Source organism: Terrapene carolina, unplaced genomic scaffold (assembly GCF_002925995.2).
Source record: "Terrapene carolina triunguis isolate 2854851 unplaced genomic scaffold, T_m_triunguis-2.0 Scaffold58, whole genome shotgun sequence".
NCBI classification, from domain to species: domain Eukaryota; kingdom Metazoa; phylum Chordata; order Testudines; family Emydidae; genus Terrapene; species Terrapene triunguis.
In genome coordinates this window covers 77529204-77549082 of record NW_020664409.1, presented here as the reverse complement: position 1 = coordinate 77549082, position 19879 = coordinate 77529204, and the positions used below count along the sequence as shown (strand labels likewise).

Genomic DNA, 19879 nt, shown 5'->3' with positions numbered 1-19879 from the left:
GCCAGAGATGAGCACATCATCTCATTCTGAGGGGCTGATACTACTCCTGCCATATTTTCCAGTTCCTTCCCCCAACCAACATCATTTGGTCTGTGTTATATAGGAGATCAGGCTAAATGATCGTAATAGTCCTCTCTGGCCTTAAAAATCTATGAATCCCCTCAGTCTTATCTGGATTAAGACTCACCCAGATTGCCCTCAGCCATGGCCCGTCTCCCCAGACACTGAGGGCTTGTTTTCACAGCGGGTGTCGATTTAGCAGGTCTGGTGAAAACCTGATAAATCGACAGCAGAGCACTCTCCAGTCGACTCCAGTACTCCAGCTCCCCGAGAAGAGTAAGATAAGTCGACCGGAAAGTGTCTCCCATCGACTCAGCACAGTGAAGACACTGCAGTAAGTTGACCTAAGTTACGTTGACTCCAGCTACATTATTGACGTAGCTGGAGTAGCGTAACTTAGGTCAACTTACCCTGGTAGTGTAGACAAACCCTAAGTAATCCATGTAGCAGTTTTGGACAGGTCAGAAGGCATGGAGAAATACAGCGGGGTATCATCAGTGCATGTAAAGCACCACAGTCCTTGCTTCCTTACTAACCCTCCTAGAACCTCATACAAAGGTTAAACAAGAGGGGTGACAAGCTGGAATCTTGCAGAACTTCAGGGTGGAGGAGCAATTGCCCCACCAACTCTGAGTGCTCATCAGTGTTACAATGAAGCCAGTCCCAGGAGCAGCCCCAACCATCCTTGTTATGGCTGCAGTTAAGCCAACAAAACCTCATGAGCAGAGGTGTCAAAAGAGTTGAAGCTACTCATCATCCTGATGAGTTGGGGTTATTTTTTTTTCTCCTGTTTGCTCTGGGGTTTTTATACAGTTATTTAACTAGAAAATCAAGCACAGCCCATAATAGTAACATCAACAGTCTACAGATGGGAAAACTTAGGCAGAAAGTCAGAGTCTGTATCAGATACAATATTAGCAAGTGAAAGTCCCTTGCTCTCAGTGCTGTCCTTAGTTCACTAAACCGTGCTGCCTCTGATTCTATTGAACTGCCCTCTTGGTGGCCAGAAGACACGCTGGCTGCTCAGCAGAGGAACCAACTCAACGGCACCCAGATGGCTGGCAGCCAGTAGGGAGCTTGCAATTGCACTAACATCACCAGTCGCAGCCTAGGCAGCATTCCCAGCCCTGATTCTGTCTGTGGCTTTCCGAAACATTGAGGGGCTTGTCATAGTTCCCACAGTGCCCAAAAGTTAGGCTGGGTGACTGTAGCATGGGACTATGTATAACCTGTGATTTTATTTTACTGTTAGGAGAAACCATTGACAGACTTTCAGCTCTAGCTCTCATGTTAGATTTCCAAGGCTATCTGCAACAACAAATATTCCTCTATCCCTTGCTTGCTAGCCATTGGACATGACTCCCTCCCTTAAGGTCCTCATGGATTGTATACTGATGTTATAGGGTAGTTTTCAGTCATTCATCTGATAACAGCGAGGAATTGCTTGGCTTACTGTTCAAGGAATAATAGCAAAGCATGAGAATTGTGAGCTCAGTAAAGAAGGACTGGGGGTTGATTTCCATTCTAAACTTCATGTCAAATTAACTTCTGTATAAATTGTCTTTCTTTCTCTACCCCCTCTGGCTTTACTTTTCACTCACTCTTTCATGCATTCTGTTTCACTGTCTATTTTGAAGCATGAAGATTCCCAAAATGTCTTGATGACTTTAAATCACATTTTACTATTTGTAGAATTCATTCCAGAAACAGCAAACTCTCCAGCTTCTGTTGGTGATCATGGCAACACTTTTCAAAACTGGTTTTGTTAGTGAGGTCCATGTCAAAAGCATTTTGGAGTCTTTAGCAATGGGGTTTGTCTGTTCCTTTCTCTTTGTTGCTGTTGTTTGTTTGTACAAAACTCAAACTGTTCCCTAAAACATAGCTTGTTGCCATAATTAATAGCAATGGCTGTTTCCATTTCCTCTCTCATCCATCCTTTCCAAAAAATGTTGTACCAACCAACCACACAAAGAAAGAAAGAAAGAAATTGCCAAGTTCTATTGTATCCGTGTCATAAACTACTGAAAGTTAGGGTCAGTGCAAAGATAAGAATCAGACAGTTTACCCTAACTAATGTTTTTGTTATTGCTTTTTGAAACAGTTTATTCAGTGCATTTTTTTCCTTTTGACAGCATGTGGACAATAAGTGGGTTTCTTCATCTAGAGAAATAATCATGTTCCGTAAAGGGCTGCTGAATCCAGTAACAGCATTACAGTTTCAGCGCTTTGTGTCTTTGAAAGGAGATTTACTGGAGAACGGAGTGCTCTTCTGGCAAGAGGTTCAGAAATATAAGGTATGGTGCTATAATGTGAGCAGGGGAGTAACATGCAGATTTAAAAGTATATATCAATTAACATACTTCATGAGACTTTTAACTATAGTGCCTTGATGCAATTTACTGTCAAGATCAATGCCACCCACTTCACTGCTTTATTGTTCTTTCCTCCATGCAGATCCTCCTCCATTCCTTAGAGAAAATATTTTAAATTAATTGAGAATTTCATACCCACATTCCTTTGTGCTTATATACACTATAGAATGATATTGACCTTTACAGGGATATTGTCAATTAACTCATGTCCAAAATATTTATTATGTTGAGCACTGATGTGCACTGTGCTTTACAAAACACAGTGGGCATTCTTAAAATGTTTATTCAGGTTATAGAGGCATTCCAGTAGTATTACCCATTGTAAATAAAGAAAATACTATTTTATATACAATATGTACACAATTTTACAAAGTTTCAGAGTAGCAGCCATGTTAGTCTGTATCCGCAAAAAGAACAGGAGTACTTGTGGCACCTTAGAGACCAACAAATTTATTAGAGCGTAAGCTTTCGTGGGCTACAACCCACTTCTTCGGATGCATCCGAAAAAGTGGGTTGTAGCCCACGAAAGCTTATGCTCTAATAAATTTGTTAGTCTCTAAGGTGCCACAAGTACTCCTGTTAATTTTACAAAGTGTAAGTGTTCAGAAAAGATGCAATCTGAGTTGTCATCATCCTCTGGTTCTCCCAAACTAGTCATGTCTCCTTTAGGCCAGATCCTCTGCTGCAGTAGATCAGCATAGCTCTATTGACTTTAATGGAGCTACACCAAAGTACTAGAAGTAAGTAAGTCATGCCTGCGTTCAGGAGAGCACAAGGACTAATTTGTTAGGGAAGAGTCAACATGGTTTTTGTAAAGGAAAATCATGCCTCACCAATCTACTAGAATTCTTTGGGGGGGGTCAACAAGCATGTGAACGAGGGGGACACAGTGGATATAGTGTACTTAGATTTTCAGAAAGCCTTTGACAAGCCTTTGACCCTCACCAAAGGCTCTTAGGTAAAGTGAGTTGTCATGGGATAAGAGGGAAAGTCCTCTCATGGATCGGTAACTGGTTAAAACATAGGAAACAAAGGGTAGGAATAAATGGTCAGTTTTCAGAATGGAGAGAGGTAAATAGTGGTGTCCCCCAGAGGTCTGTAACGGGACCAGTCGTATTCAACATATTCATAAGTGATCTGGAAAAAGGGGTAAACAGTGAGGCAGCAAAATTTGCAGATGATACAAAACTACTCAAGACAGTGAAGTCCAAAGCAGACTGTGGAGAGCTACAAAGGGATCTCACAAAACTGGGTGACTGGGCAACAAAATGGCAGATGAAATTCAATGTTGATAAATGTAAAGTAATGCACATTGGAAAACATAATCCCAACTATACATATAAAATGATGGGGGCTAAATTAGCTGTTCCCATTCAAGAAAGAGATCTTGGAGTCATTGTGGATAGTTCTCTGAAAACATCCACTCAGTGTGCAACTGCAGTCAAAAAAGCGAACAGAATGTTGGGAATCATAAAGAAAGGGATAGATAATAAAGCAGAAAATATCATGTTGCCTCTATATAAATCCATGGTTCACTCACATCTTGCATGCAGATGTGATCACTCCATCTCAAAAAAGATATATTGGAATTGGAAAAGGTTCAGAAAAGGGCAACAAAAATGATTAAGGGTATAGAACAGCTTCTGTATGAGGAAAGATTAATAAGACCAGGACTTTTCAGCTTGGAAAAGAGACAATTAAGGGGGGATATGATAGAGGTCTATAAAATCATGAATGGTGTGGAAAGAGAAAATAGGGAAGTGTTATTTACTCCTCATAACACAAGAACTAGGGGTCACCAAATAAAATTAATAGGCAGCAGGTTTAAAACAAACAAAAGGAAGTATTTCTTCACACAAAGTACAGTCAATCTGTGGAACTGTTTGCTAGAGGATGTTGTGAAGGCCAAGACTATAACAGGGTTCAAAAAAGAACTAGATAAATTAATGGAGGATAGGTCCATCAGTGACTATTAGCCAGGATGGGCAGGGATGGTATCCCTAGCCTCTGTTTACCAGAAGCTGGGAATGGGCAACAGGGGATGGATCACTTGGTGATTACTGTTCTGTTCATTCCCTCTGGGGCATCTGGCATTAGCCACTGGTCAGAAGACAGGATGCTGGGCTAGATGGACCTTTGGTCTGACCCAATATGGCCTTTCTTATGATAATGACAATGCCTGGCCCCTACATACAGGCTGCAGAGAGGGGGGAAGGCTGCTGTGATCAGTTAATATGATCAATGATTATTATTATTTATCATTCATACCATATTGCAGTAGCCACTGGAGACCTCAGTCAGGATTGGGGCCCAATTGTGCCAGGCACTGTATGAACACATACACTAAAGACAGTCCCAAGTAGGAGTAACAAACAGAAGGGCTGGCAGGAGGGAGGATGAGGATAATAGTATAAGAATATGTAGTTGCTTGGGCAAGCTATGAGCTTAATTTGCATGTTTCAAGTTTTTATTTAAAAAATAAATAATAGCTATAAATAAATGAAATACTAATGATACCAGTAATCACTGCTGGCCACCTGCTTAGCCATCATAAATACAAGTTAGCACATGAATAATGCTGCCACCACAGAAAAGCAGAGCTGGCTCATCAGGCTTTGAAATTACTGAACCCTAAGTGCTTCCCAAGGCCAGCCGGTTCAGAAGGCACAGCAGAACTGAGACTCTAGCCAAGGCTATGAGATGGTGATTCACTTGTTACTCCAGAACTGGGAGTAGCTGGGAGGCCAAAACCCACACACAAATGTCTGAAGTTTCTGTTGGTTTGTGGTTCTCCCAAGCTACATTATGGAGAAAAGTGGGCTCCAATTTGAAGTGTTTTCTTTGTGGACATATTCTATGACGAAAGCCATTGTTTTACCCTCAATTTATGTTAATTTTATTTGTTTTCCTATCTAACAAAGAAAAGTACAATCTGACCATAATTATACATGCACACAATTTGGCAGGGTTGACAGCTGCTGCTCTTCATAGATGCCAAGGACTAGACGAGCAGGCGTGTTGCAGGTCAGGATGTACCATAGGACCATTGCCAAAAAGCTGTGTGCAGAACTTTGCATAGTGCCTGCCTGCAGTGTCTGAATCATATTGTGCCATTGGTTTTCAAACAGAACTCCCTGTGGGAGTTGACGTCTGCAGTGCTCCTTACCACCTGGCAGATTGGTAGGACATTTTTGGGCAACTGAAAGATAATAAATAAGAAGAAATGACTTTTAAAACAAATATGGATAAATATTAGATTTTAGGATTTTTTTTCTGTCTGCTATACTATGTTCTGCCTCTCATCTTTCCTCTTATATCCTATGGCTTGTTCCTCTTTCCTCTATGATTTATTTGAATTTTTTTACATCCTAAATTAATAAGAAAAGGCATAATATTATTTTATGATATGCTGAATATGATTTTCTATTGTCCTTTCAAACATGTGTTTATCTTTTCTCATTTTAATTTTTATCATTTTTTCCCCTTCACACCATTAAAAAAGTATTAATAATAAAAACAAAACAGTTCTCTAAATTATGAAATATCTTTTAAAATCCATGGGGTTTAATTTCCTTTCAGATTAAAGATCAAGTTGCAACACAATTTCTGGTATCAAAAGTTAACCCAAATTCTTGAGCTCAATCAGATCTGCTCCCACAGGTTCTTTAGAGTGCTCACTGTATCATAATAGAGATATTTAAGGAACTGTGATAAACTTATAATACGATGGAAAGTTAGGATTTCTGCATAGAAGGAAACTGCATATCAAAAGATTTGAAGACAGTTCTTCACAACATTTTCTCATAGGTTAATGCTGCCACTGCACTTCATCAGAGCTTGACTACACAGCACTTGCTTTCAGTCACGGGTTTTATCAGAATTATAGGATCATAGGAATGAGATCCTTGCAAGTGAATTCCTGTTGTCCGTGTTTTAGTGCTGTGTCCACTCTACTTTTAATAATCCCAAGCCATGGGGCTTTGGGAAACTATAACACAATCCAATAGATCTCAATATCAGGAAGGTTTCACTGGTAGCCTAAATTGTTCCCTTTCTTAATTTCATGCCATTACTCCTGGTTATAGCTCCTTATACCATCCTGAATCATTCTTATCTCACTGTTTGTAGGGAGTCTCCTTGTCCCCTTTAGTTATGACTCACCATGCTATCCATAGTTAGCTCAGTCTTTTTTGGAAATCAGTCCTTCTCACACCTTCATTTGTGTTTGGAACGACCTTACTTTTGTCAATAACATGCTCACATTGAACCTAGAATATCAAGTGCACAGCCTCACCAGAAGCACATACAGGGACTATCACGTCTGCTCCATGACTATGAATGCAACCCAGTATGTCATTGGCCTTTTTTGGTGCCATTTGTTGTTAAGAAAGTCAATGCAAGAATTCTGTTGCATCTTAGTTAAGGAGGTGTGTGTGTGTGTGTGTGTGTGTGTGTGTGTGTGTGTGTGTGTGGAAGTAAACCGGTATGGTCAGGTACATTGTACAATTAAGACATTTATTGCTGATACACCATACCGGAAAGACACATTTGGTATCTGCTGAACACTGCAGGGCTCTCCCAGGAACCACAGTGGCGAAAGGAGCAGAACCGTCCCCAGCCCCACTCCCAGGTCTTGCATGCAGCTGCATCTCCTTTCTGGGGTCTGTACAGCGCTGCTGGAGGACAGGGATGGGGGCGATACAGCTGCGCTGTAGGAGCTGCCGGCATGTGGCCACCCGGTGGCCCCACGTTCTTCTCCTTTTGCCACTGCGGTTCCCGGGAGAGTCGCGCAGTTCAGCAGATACCAATTTCTATCCACAGATATCCGCACCCGTGTGTATGAATTCGTATCCATGCAGGGCTCTAGTCATAGAACATTTTTTGTGAGGTGCAGGCGACTGGTGGGAGGGGCACAAAGGGTCAAGTGACCCTCCCCAGGCTCAAGTACCCCCGCTGGCCCAGGGCAGGAAAGAGGAAGGGGCATGGCCAGAGCCAGAAGGCCAGCGCCTCTCCTCTTCCAGCCACGCTGCCTGGGACACTGCCCAGTGCAGCGCAACAGCTGCCTGGGAGAGCCAGGCACTCTCCCAGGCTGTTGCTGTGCTGCATCGGGCATAGTATCCGGGAGTGGCTCCGGGGCCTGGCTGCCAGGAAGAGCAGCCGAATGACGGGGGAGCCAGTGCAGTGGGAGGACAGAGCCCTCCTCCCAGGTAATGTGGGATGGGGAGGGGACGGGGACAGTGTGGGGGCTGGGAGCAGGGAGGGGTCACATGGAGGGTCGTGGGGGGGGTCACGTGGGAGGTTGCGTGCCCCCCTTTAGCTGGTGCCCCACTTTGTGTCCCTCCCATGAGTCGCCATACTGGTAAGAGTTAAAATCTACTTGCAGCACTGTGTGTCATAATTATTTGCATATAACGGATGTTATTCAGATTGCTTAGCTTTTGTAAAAGACTGAATGGCTAGTTATTGATGAGTAATATATTCACTGTATGCTGCATTTTCCACTGTTCAGGATTTGTGCCATTCTCACTGTGATGATGCCACTATCCAGAATAAGATCACAGCTATCATCAACTGCTTTATTAATTCCACCATCCCACCAGCTCTGCAAATTGACATCCCACCAGAGCAAGCTCAGAAGATTATAGAGCACAGGAGAGAACTAGGGCCATATGTATTTAGAGAGGCACAGGTAAGATGATGGGGATGGGTGGGGAGAAAAGTATCAGATTTGGTTAAAGATATTGTGCCTGATTTTTAGAGATGGTCTCTGTTATTATGGGCACAATTTTGGTCCCATAAATCATTGTGGGCACAAAGTTGCACCTATTATTATCTAATAATTATCCTGAATAACTGATAACTAATTATTATCCTGAAAATTAAGGGGTCAAGATGTGGGAGAGACCTCTGAATATTGTTAATCACCAATACACTGTATGATCTTTTTCAGCTGGTTTTACCATGGGAAGGGGTGATCAGCCCTGCATTAGGAGTTCTTGCTTTAAACCTAGTACTCCATTTTCCTGAATTGCTTGATGTAAATAGTTAAACTGTAGCGACCAAATTTTGTGGTTTGAGGAACCACTTAAGTAGATATAAAAATATTGTAGACATTAGCAAAATACAAAAGCAGCTTATAACTTACTGCAAATACTGCCTTTTCTTTTTCCTTTTCTTCAGAAGGTCTGTGTAATAGGATCAGGCTGTGAACAGGTTTTTTCTCTCTGCTCATTCTGCTGCACAGACCAAATAAGGTCATTTGTAAACCCACACTTTTTACCTTCTATGGTCATTACCTTTTATACTTCTGTTCCTCAAAAACATGTAGCTGTGTCTTCCCCCTTTCCCCACCAAATTGTCCCACCCCTTTTTTGAAGATCTATTAATGCAAATCCACAAAACATTCAGATAATGAGGTGAATGATTTGGAAGACAGGAGAATTCATACAGATCATAAGATAAGGGAAGATGCTGATTTAAGGGCCCAACTTGTATAGAATACAGCAAACTCCAGAAATACAGCGTGGGACTAATGGAAGAATTTGGCACAATGATAAGACTGACATTCTTATCAAATATCACTATTAAGCACATTGGCCCCAATTTTGTGAAGTGGTGAGCGCCCTCAACTCCCACTGAAGTCAAGTGACAATACAGGACTTTCAACAATATCATGCCTTAGTACAATGTGTTAGTAGAATGCATTGCTTTCTGATTGCTTTTTTTTATTGTTTTTCTTATTCCAGTTCAAAAAAGACCCCATGAGAGATTATATCATTTAAAAATTATCCAAGATTTGCTCATAGATCTCTAATGTGGTTTAAGAGCTTTTCCAGAGGCAAAAAAAAAAAAAAAAGAAAGAAGAAAAAAAAAAGTCCTTTCTCTTAAGGAGGGGAAAAAAACAAAGCTGTCTCCCTGATGAACAGAATATTTGGAATACTTAAGCAGAAGAGTGGTATAAAAAGCAATCCAAGTGGTGAATACTTTATAAAGAATACTTGTAAAAAATGATGGATGTTTTCATTAATGCAAACAATTGTTTAGGGAAATATAAAAAAGAGTGCCTTTTAACTGTGTTTTAGGAATATTTCTCACCAGTAACAAACATACTGATGAGAAGCATGTGCAGAGCAAAGCTGGACTGAAATGTCAGTCCAGCTTTGGGAAGGAATACGTGGGAGGAAACGTGCTGTGTACTAAAAAGGAATAGTTATTGCATTGTTATGGTAAACTACATTTACTTTTTACAGTACACTCTGTTTTCTTAACATAGTCATATTACACTTCCTTTTCTTTCTGCTCAGATGACTATTTTTGCTCTTCTGTTTAAATTTTGGCCAAAATTTTGTGAATTTCGAAGCAATTTGGCAGATGAGAAAATTTTGCCTACTTTGGAGAGAAAAAAAGAAAAGAAGAGACAAAAAGTTAAAAGAAAAACAACAGAGGAAAGACTCACACTCGTAAAGGTGAGAAGCTGAAATACCATAAACACATTTTTCAGCAAACAAGAGTAAAACATTCAAATATTCCCCCTATGGGCCATGAGAAGACTCCCATTGACTTCAGCTGGCTTTGGATCAGGCCCTAAATGTCTTTTGTTAGAATACAGGCTTCAGGTACAATTCAGTCCTTGGAGAATTAGGCTCCAATCCTGCAAATACTCACGCATATGCTTAAATTGTGTGCTTAAAGATAAGCCCCAGGGGTAAGTGTTTGCAGGATTGGGGCATTTGTCCTCCCTCTTATTTTAAATAGGGTGGAAATATATTTCTGTTCATCTCTTGTGGTGAGGGAGAAAGTGAAAACATGAAGGGCTTAAATTTTCAAACAGATCTGCATGTGCTACATGTGTAAAACTGACAATTGCACATGGAATTGCACTAGAACACGCTGTCATTGTCAGTAGACCATGCTTAGCTGTTTACTATCAGGCCACAAATTATATTTAAAATCAACATGTTTCCTTGCATATGTAATAAAAAGCACTTTAGATTATTCAAACAAAGATTTTGAAATGCCGGTGCAGGATTCACTCTTTATCCTCTTTGTTTATTTTTTGCATTTCCCTCAGCATTGACAATGAATTTATTAGACTACTTACTTTCACTTTTGTTAGTGAGCAGTTTCTAATCTGTCTGAGGGCAGGTCTACACTACCCGCCTGAATCGGCGGGTAGAAATCGACCTCTCGGGGATCGATTTATCGCGTCCCATCAGGACGCGACAATCGATCCCCGAATCGACGCTCTTACTCCACCAGTGAAGGTGGGAGTAAGAGCCGTCGACAGGAAGCCGCGGAGGTCGATTTTGCCGCCGTCCTCACAGCGGGGTAAGTCGGCTGCGATACATCGAATTCAGCTACGCTATTCGCGTAGCTGAATTTGCGTATCTTAAATCGACCCCCCCCGTAGTGAAGACGTAGCCTGAGTTGTTAGTTTCTAATGCACTAGTAGAAGTAGTCTGTGTTTGGGATGCGGCTACTATGTTTGTGAAGCTGTTTCTCTTGAAATTTTGTTTTTAAAATATGGAAAAGTTTCTGTTGATATTTTGTTTGATGAAAGGTTGCATTTACAAAATCTAAATGTTGGGCCAAATGTGATGTGTGTGTGTGTCCCTTTAAGAGCAAATAAGCTATTACACCTGCAAGCCTTCTAATTAGCATTTCTATAGCACTGTACATATTCAAAATACCCTACCAACAGATGCTCAGATACTGTAGTGATGTGAACTATGAGTATCTAGATAGGTAGAGACATTAACTAATAAATCCTCACAACAACCTGGGAGATCATGTAACTATTATTATCCCCTTTATAGAGGGGGAAACAGAGACACAGAAAGATGCTGTGACTTTCCCAAGGCCACACAGCTATCAGTGTCAAGCCAAGACTGAAACCCCCAACTCAGGCTCATTCCTCCAGAGAACATTGCCTCCCTACTGAAATGCCTGAGCATGGGCATGGATAAAGAGTGCAACATTTATGGGTAGTGCATGTTTGTGTCTTCACCTCCGTAAAAACAGACTTTCCTTCTCTCTAGTTTCTTCCTTTTTTTTTTTTTTTAGACTATTGTTTGAATGGAGTTTGGAGCAACAAAGCTGAAACTCCCTAGCCCTTATATAGCACAAAGAAAGTCCCATGTAGAAGAGGAGATTGTTATGGAGCAAGGAAAAGTTGATGCCTGTGCAAAATCTTTTCTTTACATTATTTGACTATTTTAATATTCTGTGTATGTGCCACTCAGCATTAGGGGAAAATCCAGCTCCTTCATCTGTGGCTGTTGATGGCCCTGTGGCAGTGAATCCAGTGGAGAGGGGCTGGACACAGGGGAGCTATACTTGGGTTGCATTATCTGTGTCCAGTGCAGAGTCCAGCTCTATGCACAGTCCCTGGGTGCCGATGTGCAGGGTTGTGTGGGCGTGGGGTGAAGGCAGGCCAGAGCAGGGTCACTCACATGCCAATATTTCAGCTATTGGGCTGAAGTAGTTGTTGTGAAGGTTGCAAGCTTGAGGGAGGCTGCTTTACCTCCTCCCTTTCTGCACATCTGCCCATGGCCAAAGCCAGCAATTCATCCTGGGCTTTGAGCTATGGATTTGCTCCTGGGTAAGGCATTAGGCTGTACATGCTACATTTCTTATTCCTATTTGCATTAGTCACTCTATAAATTGCTCTTATGCCAATATTTCTGCATAAGCAGTTGCACTTCACTTACAAAAAGAGTTTTTGAAATCTTAACAGGAGAAACACCCAAAGCCTGATTGAAAAGTTGCAATTAGTTTTAGTTTTAAATCTGTGCTCATCCTTCTCTCCCCCTCCACCAAGAGAGGACAATCCCCCATGCCTGGGTTTGACTTTTCCTTCTTCTCTTTAGCCTCATGGCACAAATGTAGGTTACTAAACAATTTGGACTAGATCCTGCTGAGTGCTAAGCTTCTCTTATCCATGGAAGTTGAGGGTGCTCAGTGTCTAGCAGAAACAGGATCTTTAAATTTTAGACCATAAAGCTTTAACTATTTTTTAAAAGCAGTTTCTTGGAAGATGTATGTTAGTCAGCCACCATTTTATAAAACCTTGCAGTTCTTTGGTGGATAGGAAAATTACTTAACTTTAATTTCCAGGATTTTACGGTATATTAGGACAATTAGGGGAGGAAGATAAATAAAATATTATGAAAATTCCAAGAAATTTAGGAAACAGAAACTCCAAGGTTAGCGGCAGAGAAGATCTATTACATGAATGAATTGCTGATGTTTAACCAATTTCTGCTTTAAAATCCTTCAGTGGGTTGACTTGTTGACCAAGTGGTACTGCTTTGTCCCAGGGCAACATACAGTCATTAGTGGGTTAGACTAGCATGGTGCAGAGTCTGAAAATGAGTCCTGAATTTCCTCCAACACTGCCAACAATTAGTAGGGCCTTGAGGGGCTTCTGCTATTGAACCAGTGTCCTCTGCTGGCTAAGTAATGTCTGTATTTGCCAAACTCCTGCTTCAGCTGCGAGGCTTATGATTTTTCTCCCAAGCTCTTGTCTCTCCTGCCTGATCAGGCTTCTCTATTGACTTACATTTTCCTGCATTAAAGATAAACTATGAAAGCAAAAGAACTTTTAAAATTTTCTTCAAGCTTTTATTCAGTTGACATCACCAAGCATATTTGTTGGGGGCGATGTGATGCTATAATACATGATATTGTGTCATGATCTAGCATAGCATGAGATGACATTATCCAAAAACTCACACAAATCCCCCATTCCCAGTTTAAAGAACAGTAAGTATAAAATTTGTACTCAAGAGTGTACTGTGTCTTTGTCCAATCAACGGAGAGTTTGAGGGGTCAGAGGGTCTGCTTTGGGATGGAAGATTAAATTCAAGCTGGAGGAGCAGCTCAGGACCCAGTGTTTCAGTTCTGGTCAGTCGGAGGGTGAGGAGAATGAGGGAAGTATAGAAGAAAGATGCTCTTCTGTGGCAGGGAATTGGAAGAACTTGGTTCTTTTGCCAGCTCTATCATCTCCACTGTGTGACCATGGGCAAGCCATTTAACCTCTCTTGCTCAGTTGTGCCATCTGCAAAATGGGAGTAACACCTACCTCACAGGGTTGTTGTGAGAGTTAATTAATCAATGTTTGTAAAGGACTTTGAGTTCCTCAGATGGAAGGTTCAAACACAAAGCATTATTATGACATCAAAATAACATTCACAGTGAGAGCAATTAACCACTAGAAGAATTTACCAAGGGTTGTGGTAGATTCTCCATTACTGAAAATGTTTAAATTGAGATTGGATGTTTTTCTAAAGAATCTGCTCTAGTTCACCCAGAGCTATTGGACTTAAATCAGGAATTATTCAGGGAAATCCTGTGACCTGTTTATGCACATGGTCAGACTAGATCATCACAACAGTCCCGTCTGGCCTTAAAAAACTAGATTATATGAGTTTGTCTACACAAACATTTAGTTTGTGGCAAGTTGGGGTGAAAATCTACTCTGCTCTATCCTGCTGTGAACTAACTGTCCACTGAACTCTGCTGACATACATTAACCATTTGTTAATGAGCTTTGATCTACTCCTATTTCAAAGAGGACTAGATCAAAGTGCATTAACAAACTGTTAATGTGCATTAGCAGGGTCCACACAGACAGTCAGTCCACAGCAGGGTAGTTTCACATCCCAGTGGGCTGCAAATTAAATGATTGTGTAGACAAGCCTGATGGAAATGTGTTCCATTGCTGGTTCATTGTGCCATTTAGGGTCCAAGAGGGTGGATGGGAACTGTTCACAATGAAAATGGTTGGCAGAAATTTAGAGCGGTGGAAACGTTTAGTTGGGCAAAGAAACACCTATAAAACCCCAAATCTTATTAGTATGCAAGAATGATAAACTACAAAACTGGGCATTAGAAAGCTCAGTACAAAATATGCTTGGAGTGCTATGTGATATTGCATGTGGGTCAGCTGAAATGCAACAATACCATCTTCTCTGACCTTATTCTTCACCCCAGCTCAGTTATTTGCAACTAATCAAAGAATTGTTTCTATTGGTAACAGCAATTGAAAAAAGTTGTCAGCTTATCAGACAGTATTTCCGTAGATGAGACCAGTATGGGTAGAGGAACACCTTCATCTGTAACTGGATATGGACGACAGGTGAGTAATAAAATATCTTGCTACAGATATCCACACCCCCACCTACATCAATGAAGAGAAATAAGGCAAGGTGCTGATGTAAAGTGAAGGTGGAGGATTGGCTACTAATGCTGCTGTTGCAGGGTTCTTAAAGAACTGCTCATTCTTGACACAGTAACTTTTCAGGTTAAAAGCCTGCTCTGCCTCTTCTGAGGTTCTTTCATTTTTAGATGCTGGGGAGTATTTCTAACAACTTGAGGCCTTTTGAATTTATAAGTGAGGGTAGCACTGATTTACACTTGAGATAAGCCCAAGGCAATGGAGTTTCAGATTCATATCAGAACTTTCCTGAAGATTGGCAGTCTATAATGCCAGGGGAATAGTAATTTTTTTTCTTTAAAATAACAGAAGGAATGAGCACAGCAACTTCTGAACACTAAGCGATGGTTTATAGTGTAAAATGGATGGGTGGAATATAGACCAGCTTGAATGTCATCCAAAATCTCAAACCAACCAAAATCCAAACCATGTTTTTAGGTTCAGTGAAGTTTGGATAAGCACACTCTCCCCCACACAGTCCTCTCACTCAAACAGGCCTTTTACCTTTGCTTTACTTCTGGAAAAGGCTCGATTGGCTGATTCTGAAGCCAGGATGCTATCCTACACAGACAGGCCAGGGTGGAGCGGCTTCAGAATTTGTAGGAGTCTGGTAATCTTTGCTGAACCAGCTTCTGTCTTCAAATCCTGTGTTACTGTAGGAAGTGCATTAAAGTTCCTCAGACTGAACCACCAAATCTAAAATTGGCCTCAGACTTTGAACACTTCAGGAAAAAAGGCTGATACAGAACATTCCTGACTAGGGCTATGCCTTAAACCAAACAGAGGTACAGTCTCATAATGTTTGGGTGAGCAGCCTAAAGCTTACTTTGAACCTGACTGGGTACATTAAAATTTAAAGAGCAGCATTTTTTCCTTATTGCAGGAGAGAAGGTTCCATGTCATAGAAAGGTGCTGCCAAGTGTGGGCAGAAAGAATCAGGAGATTTCATATGACCTGCTGGGATCTGGGTGGGGTAGCTAGCAGGTAGAGAGGCTCACGGTGGGTCAGAGGGAGTGGGCACTTTTGGGTGCTCAAAAGAACAAAAAGAATGAAATTTTGGCAGGGGTAAGATTCTGTAATGTTTTAGGAAGAGGAAAGAAAGAAAAATGCGACATGGAGAAGGGAAGAGTAAAAGAAAATGGAGAGCTGAATAAATTAGGATAAGCATCCAATCTGTCAGACTTTTCTGTATTGCACCTCCCAGTGCTTTGTGATTCACTTCTTGCTAATGAATTGTTTCACAATTTCAGTATTTAATGGCAAAACTCCCCTTTGGCTAACTTCTTCAGCTTCGAGAAAGCTGGTATTGTATTAACATAAACAAGCCGTCCTGCTGCTGAAATAGACCATCAACTACCAGTCACATGGTACAGAGGCTGATGTTTGAAAATGGTTCTTGCAGGTTTCCTGGTCTTACTCCAAGTACATAGAAGCCCTCGAACAGGAGAGAGTACTCCTTAAAATACAAGAAGATCTGGAGAAAAGGACATCATTATTTTCTACAGGTTATTAATCATGTTCTGTGGCTTAGGAGGACAGTGTTCTGACTACTAAACGTTATATGGTGAAAGTCACACAGCATGAGGCCCTCCGCATTTGCTCTGCTTTAGGGCTGTGTGGGTGGTCCTCGCCTCCCACCACCCTGTCTGCTGTGGAGTGGCTGTTCACACCCATATAGCTCAGTGACGAGGGTGGTGTTGGGAGCGGCCATGAGATCCAGTGTTACCACTGCAGCGCACATGTAGTGTGACCAGATAGCAAATGTGAAAAATCGTGATGGGGTGGGTGGTAATAGGAGCCATATTAAAAAAAAAAAGCCCCAAATATCAGGACTGTCCCTATAAAATCGGGACATCTGGTCACCCTATGCACATGTAGCACAGAGGAGAATGCACACTGTTTCAGCCCGTGCACTGACACAGCAGACAAGGGGGAGTACTCTGCAGCCGTGCATTTCAGCTCTGTGCTGTAGGCTGCATTTTACCTCCCCAGTTCCTTGCACTACAGCCACTTGAACTTTATGTGGACAAAATAAGTATAAACATTCTATTACACTGTCAGTGTTCTCTCCATGAAGGTACTGGGAGTTGCAGCAGCTCATATCTGCATTTAATTTAATGTCCTCATAGTCCATGCCCCAAAACTATACAATCAACTGTGGTGTTCCATTAATTTTTTGGAGATTGTATCTGACCATAAAATAGGCACTTCTTCTAAGCAAAAGCACAGTTTCCCTTAATGTCAAATTGCTTTCTTTATACAGGTGTCTCATCCACGACCTGTTTGAAGCCTGACTTCACTGCAAATCCAGAGAAATCCATCACTTCATCAAATACTAGTCTGATTTGGGAGAAACAGTCCAATCTTCCCAAAGATGTGGGAAGTGAGTCCCAAAGAGTTAATAATTTGCTTCTGTTTGGTATTCATAGTTGAGTTACATCCTTGGATTCTGAAATTCTCAGATTATGACTCAGAGCTAGCTAGAGACTAACTCTGGGTATGTCTGCACTACCTGCCGGATCGGCAGGCAGCAATCGAGCCAGTGGGGGTCGATTTATCGCGATCCCCGAGTGCTCTCCCGTCAACTTCTGTACTCCACCGCCGTGAGAGGCGCAGGGGAGCAGCAGCAGTGAAGACACCATGGTAAGTCAATCTAAGTACGTCGACTTCAGCTACGTTATTCACGTAGCTGAAGTTGCATAACTTAGATCGACCCTCTCTCGCCCCCAGTGTAGACCATGCCTCTGCCACAGCAGCTGAAACAGAATAAAAAGGGGTAGAGGAGAGAGAATGAAAGAGATGTCAAAGGAAAAAAACAGATTTTGCTACAATTTGAATCCCCAGGTTAAGAGTCCCCTGGGTTCCTTCATGCTAGGCTGAACCTACAGTGCCTCTCTTGATTTTTTTTTTAAATTGATGCAGTCGAGAATTACTATAATGTCTATGGAAACATGCCTCCATTCCCTCTCAGGCCTTGTCTACACTACAGGGGGAGATTGATCTAAGTTACGCAACTTCAGCTACGTGACTAACGTAGCTGAAGTCGACGTACTTAGATCTACTTATCGAAGGGTCCACACTACGCTATGTCGATGAAAACGCTCTCCCATCGACTCCCCTGCGCTTCCCATTTAGGTGAAATACAGGAGTTGACAGGAGAGTGATCTGCAGTTGATTTAGCGGGTCTTCACTAGACTTGCTAAATCGACCGCCAATGCATCGATCACCACGCGTCAATCCCCAGGTAAGTGTAAACAAGCCCTCAGTTTTCCCTTAATCTTTTATTGCTTTATTTTAATTTTCCTACTTTAGGCAAGGTGGACTCGACCCTTCCCTATTGCTACTGCACTTCGCAGTGCCTGGATGGGCCCTTCTTGAGGCAATACCTTTTGTCTGTGACCAGCAGAAGGAGCAATATGCAACAGGCTAGATTTTCTTCATCTCTGTTTCAAATTCTTTCTTTCTTTCCCATGGTTTTTCGGCCTGTTCAACCCCTCCTTTCACGACTCTGTCCTCCTTTATGCTCTCTAAATGACTCCCACACCTTCAGTCCCTCATTATCAGTCCCCTTTCCTCTCTTCCTCTCATCCCATCCCATTTCCTTGCTAACTTCCGTTGCCCCACCAACTTAGTACTCCATCTCCTTTTCCGTCCCTTCCTTTTCCCCACAAGCAACCCAGGGTTTTGGCTGCCTTAGGATGGCCGTGAGACTCTGATTGTGATGTGATTGCCTGCTCTTGTGACTCTGCCTGTGACACAGGAACGCAGCTCACTCTTAGCACTGCTCCTCTCCTTTTTGTATTACCAAAGAGCAGCACATCTCATTACTGCCTAGATATGAACTAAAACCTCTTGATACCTTGGTGATTGCAAGTTCCATCCCTTCCCCATGGCTGCCGCCTTGCTAATGGTATTCTGTTACCCTTTGCAGGAGGATTTAAAACCTAAATGAAGAACAGAATGCAGAGATAATGAATTATGGCGGCCTTGGGACGAGCTAGCAGTCAAAATAAATAATGTGTGGTTTGTTTTGCACTCATGTTTTCAGAGCACAGATAATCAGTTGGGATATTTAAGAGCCAACAGATGCTAGAATCATACTCAATGGCAATATAATGTTGTTCTTATTTACGCTGGGTGGTGCCTAGAGGCTGCCATCAGGATTAGGTACAATCACACATATAAACACACAGGTAGATGTGGTTTCTGCCCCAAAGATCTTACAATTGGATTCAGCTTCTTCAGTGCCTGAGCTAGTGAATAAGTGCTACACCATCTTAAATACAGCACAATGCATTTACTAAAGCAGAGATGGGCAAACTATGGCCCGCAGGCCACATCCGGTCCATGGGACTGTCCTGCCCAGCCCTTGAGCTCCCCCGCAACCACACCGCCACACAGGCAGCGCTCTGGGCGGCGGGGTTGCACGCTTCTGCCAAGCAGCACGGCAGCGTGTCTGGCTCCAGCTGGGCAACGCGGCTGCCAAACATGCTGCTCTGAGCAGCATGGTAAGGGGGCCTGGGCCAGGGGGTTGGATGGGGCGGAGGTTCTGGGGGGCGGTCAGGAGATGGGAGATGGGGGGGTTGGATAAGCGTGGGAGTCCCGGGGGGCCTGTCAGGGGGTGTGGGTGTGGATAGGGGTCAGGGGATGGGGAACAGAGGGGGGTTGTATAGGCGTGGGTTCCCGGGGGGCCTGTCAAGGGGTGAGGGTGTGGATAGGGGTCAGAGCAGTCAGGGGACTGGGAGCAGGGGAGGTTGGATGGGGGTGGGGTCCCAGGGGCGGTTAGGGGAGGGGGGTCCCAGGAGGGGGTAGTTAGGGGACAAGGAGCGGGGGGGTTGGATGGGTCGGGGATTCTGAGGGGGGCAGTCAGGGGGTGGAAAGTGGGAGGGGGTGGATAGGGGACGGGGGCCAGACTGTTTGGGGAGGCACAGCCCGGCCCGGCCTGGCTCTCCATACAGTTTTGCAACCCCAATGTGGCCCTCGGGCCAAAAAGTTTGCCCACCCCTGTGCTAAAGGATCCCCCTGTCTTTGATTCTATAATTGTCAAGCAGCGTGGCTTTGTGTACTATGACCCCGATTCTGCCTTTATATACTCGCATGCAACTTCCATTGACTGACAATGATTCATGAGATTTCAGAGCTGTCAAAACCAAACCCTAGCCCTGTTGTTCAGTCAGTATGATTCCAAGCCACAAAGTTAGTGGCTTCTGCTGTACATGGGCATAACCCA

At 42.7% G+C, this 19879-nt stretch overlaps 1 protein-coding gene across 1 annotated transcript in view; it reads left to right on the top strand.

The window, feature by feature from the left end:
• RGS22 (regulator of G protein signaling 22) overlaps positions 1-18836 on the top strand; it is a 102490-nt gene extending 83654 nt beyond the window's left edge. The window contains exons 22-28 of the mRNA XM_029914247.1: positions 2193-2354; positions 7942-8121; positions 9737-9898; positions 14473-14571; positions 16052-16154; positions 16913-17032; positions 18581-18836. Of these exons, the coding sequence (XP_029770107.1) occupies positions 2193-2354; positions 7942-8121; positions 9737-9898; positions 14473-14571; positions 16052-16154; positions 16913-17032; positions 18581-18597 (843 nt within the window). The 3' untranslated portion in view covers positions 18598-18836. The remainder of the gene's footprint in view (positions 1-2192; positions 2355-7941; positions 8122-9736; positions 9899-14472; positions 14572-16051; positions 16155-16912; positions 17033-18580) is intronic.
• Positions 18837-19879: the final 1043 nt, after the last annotated feature.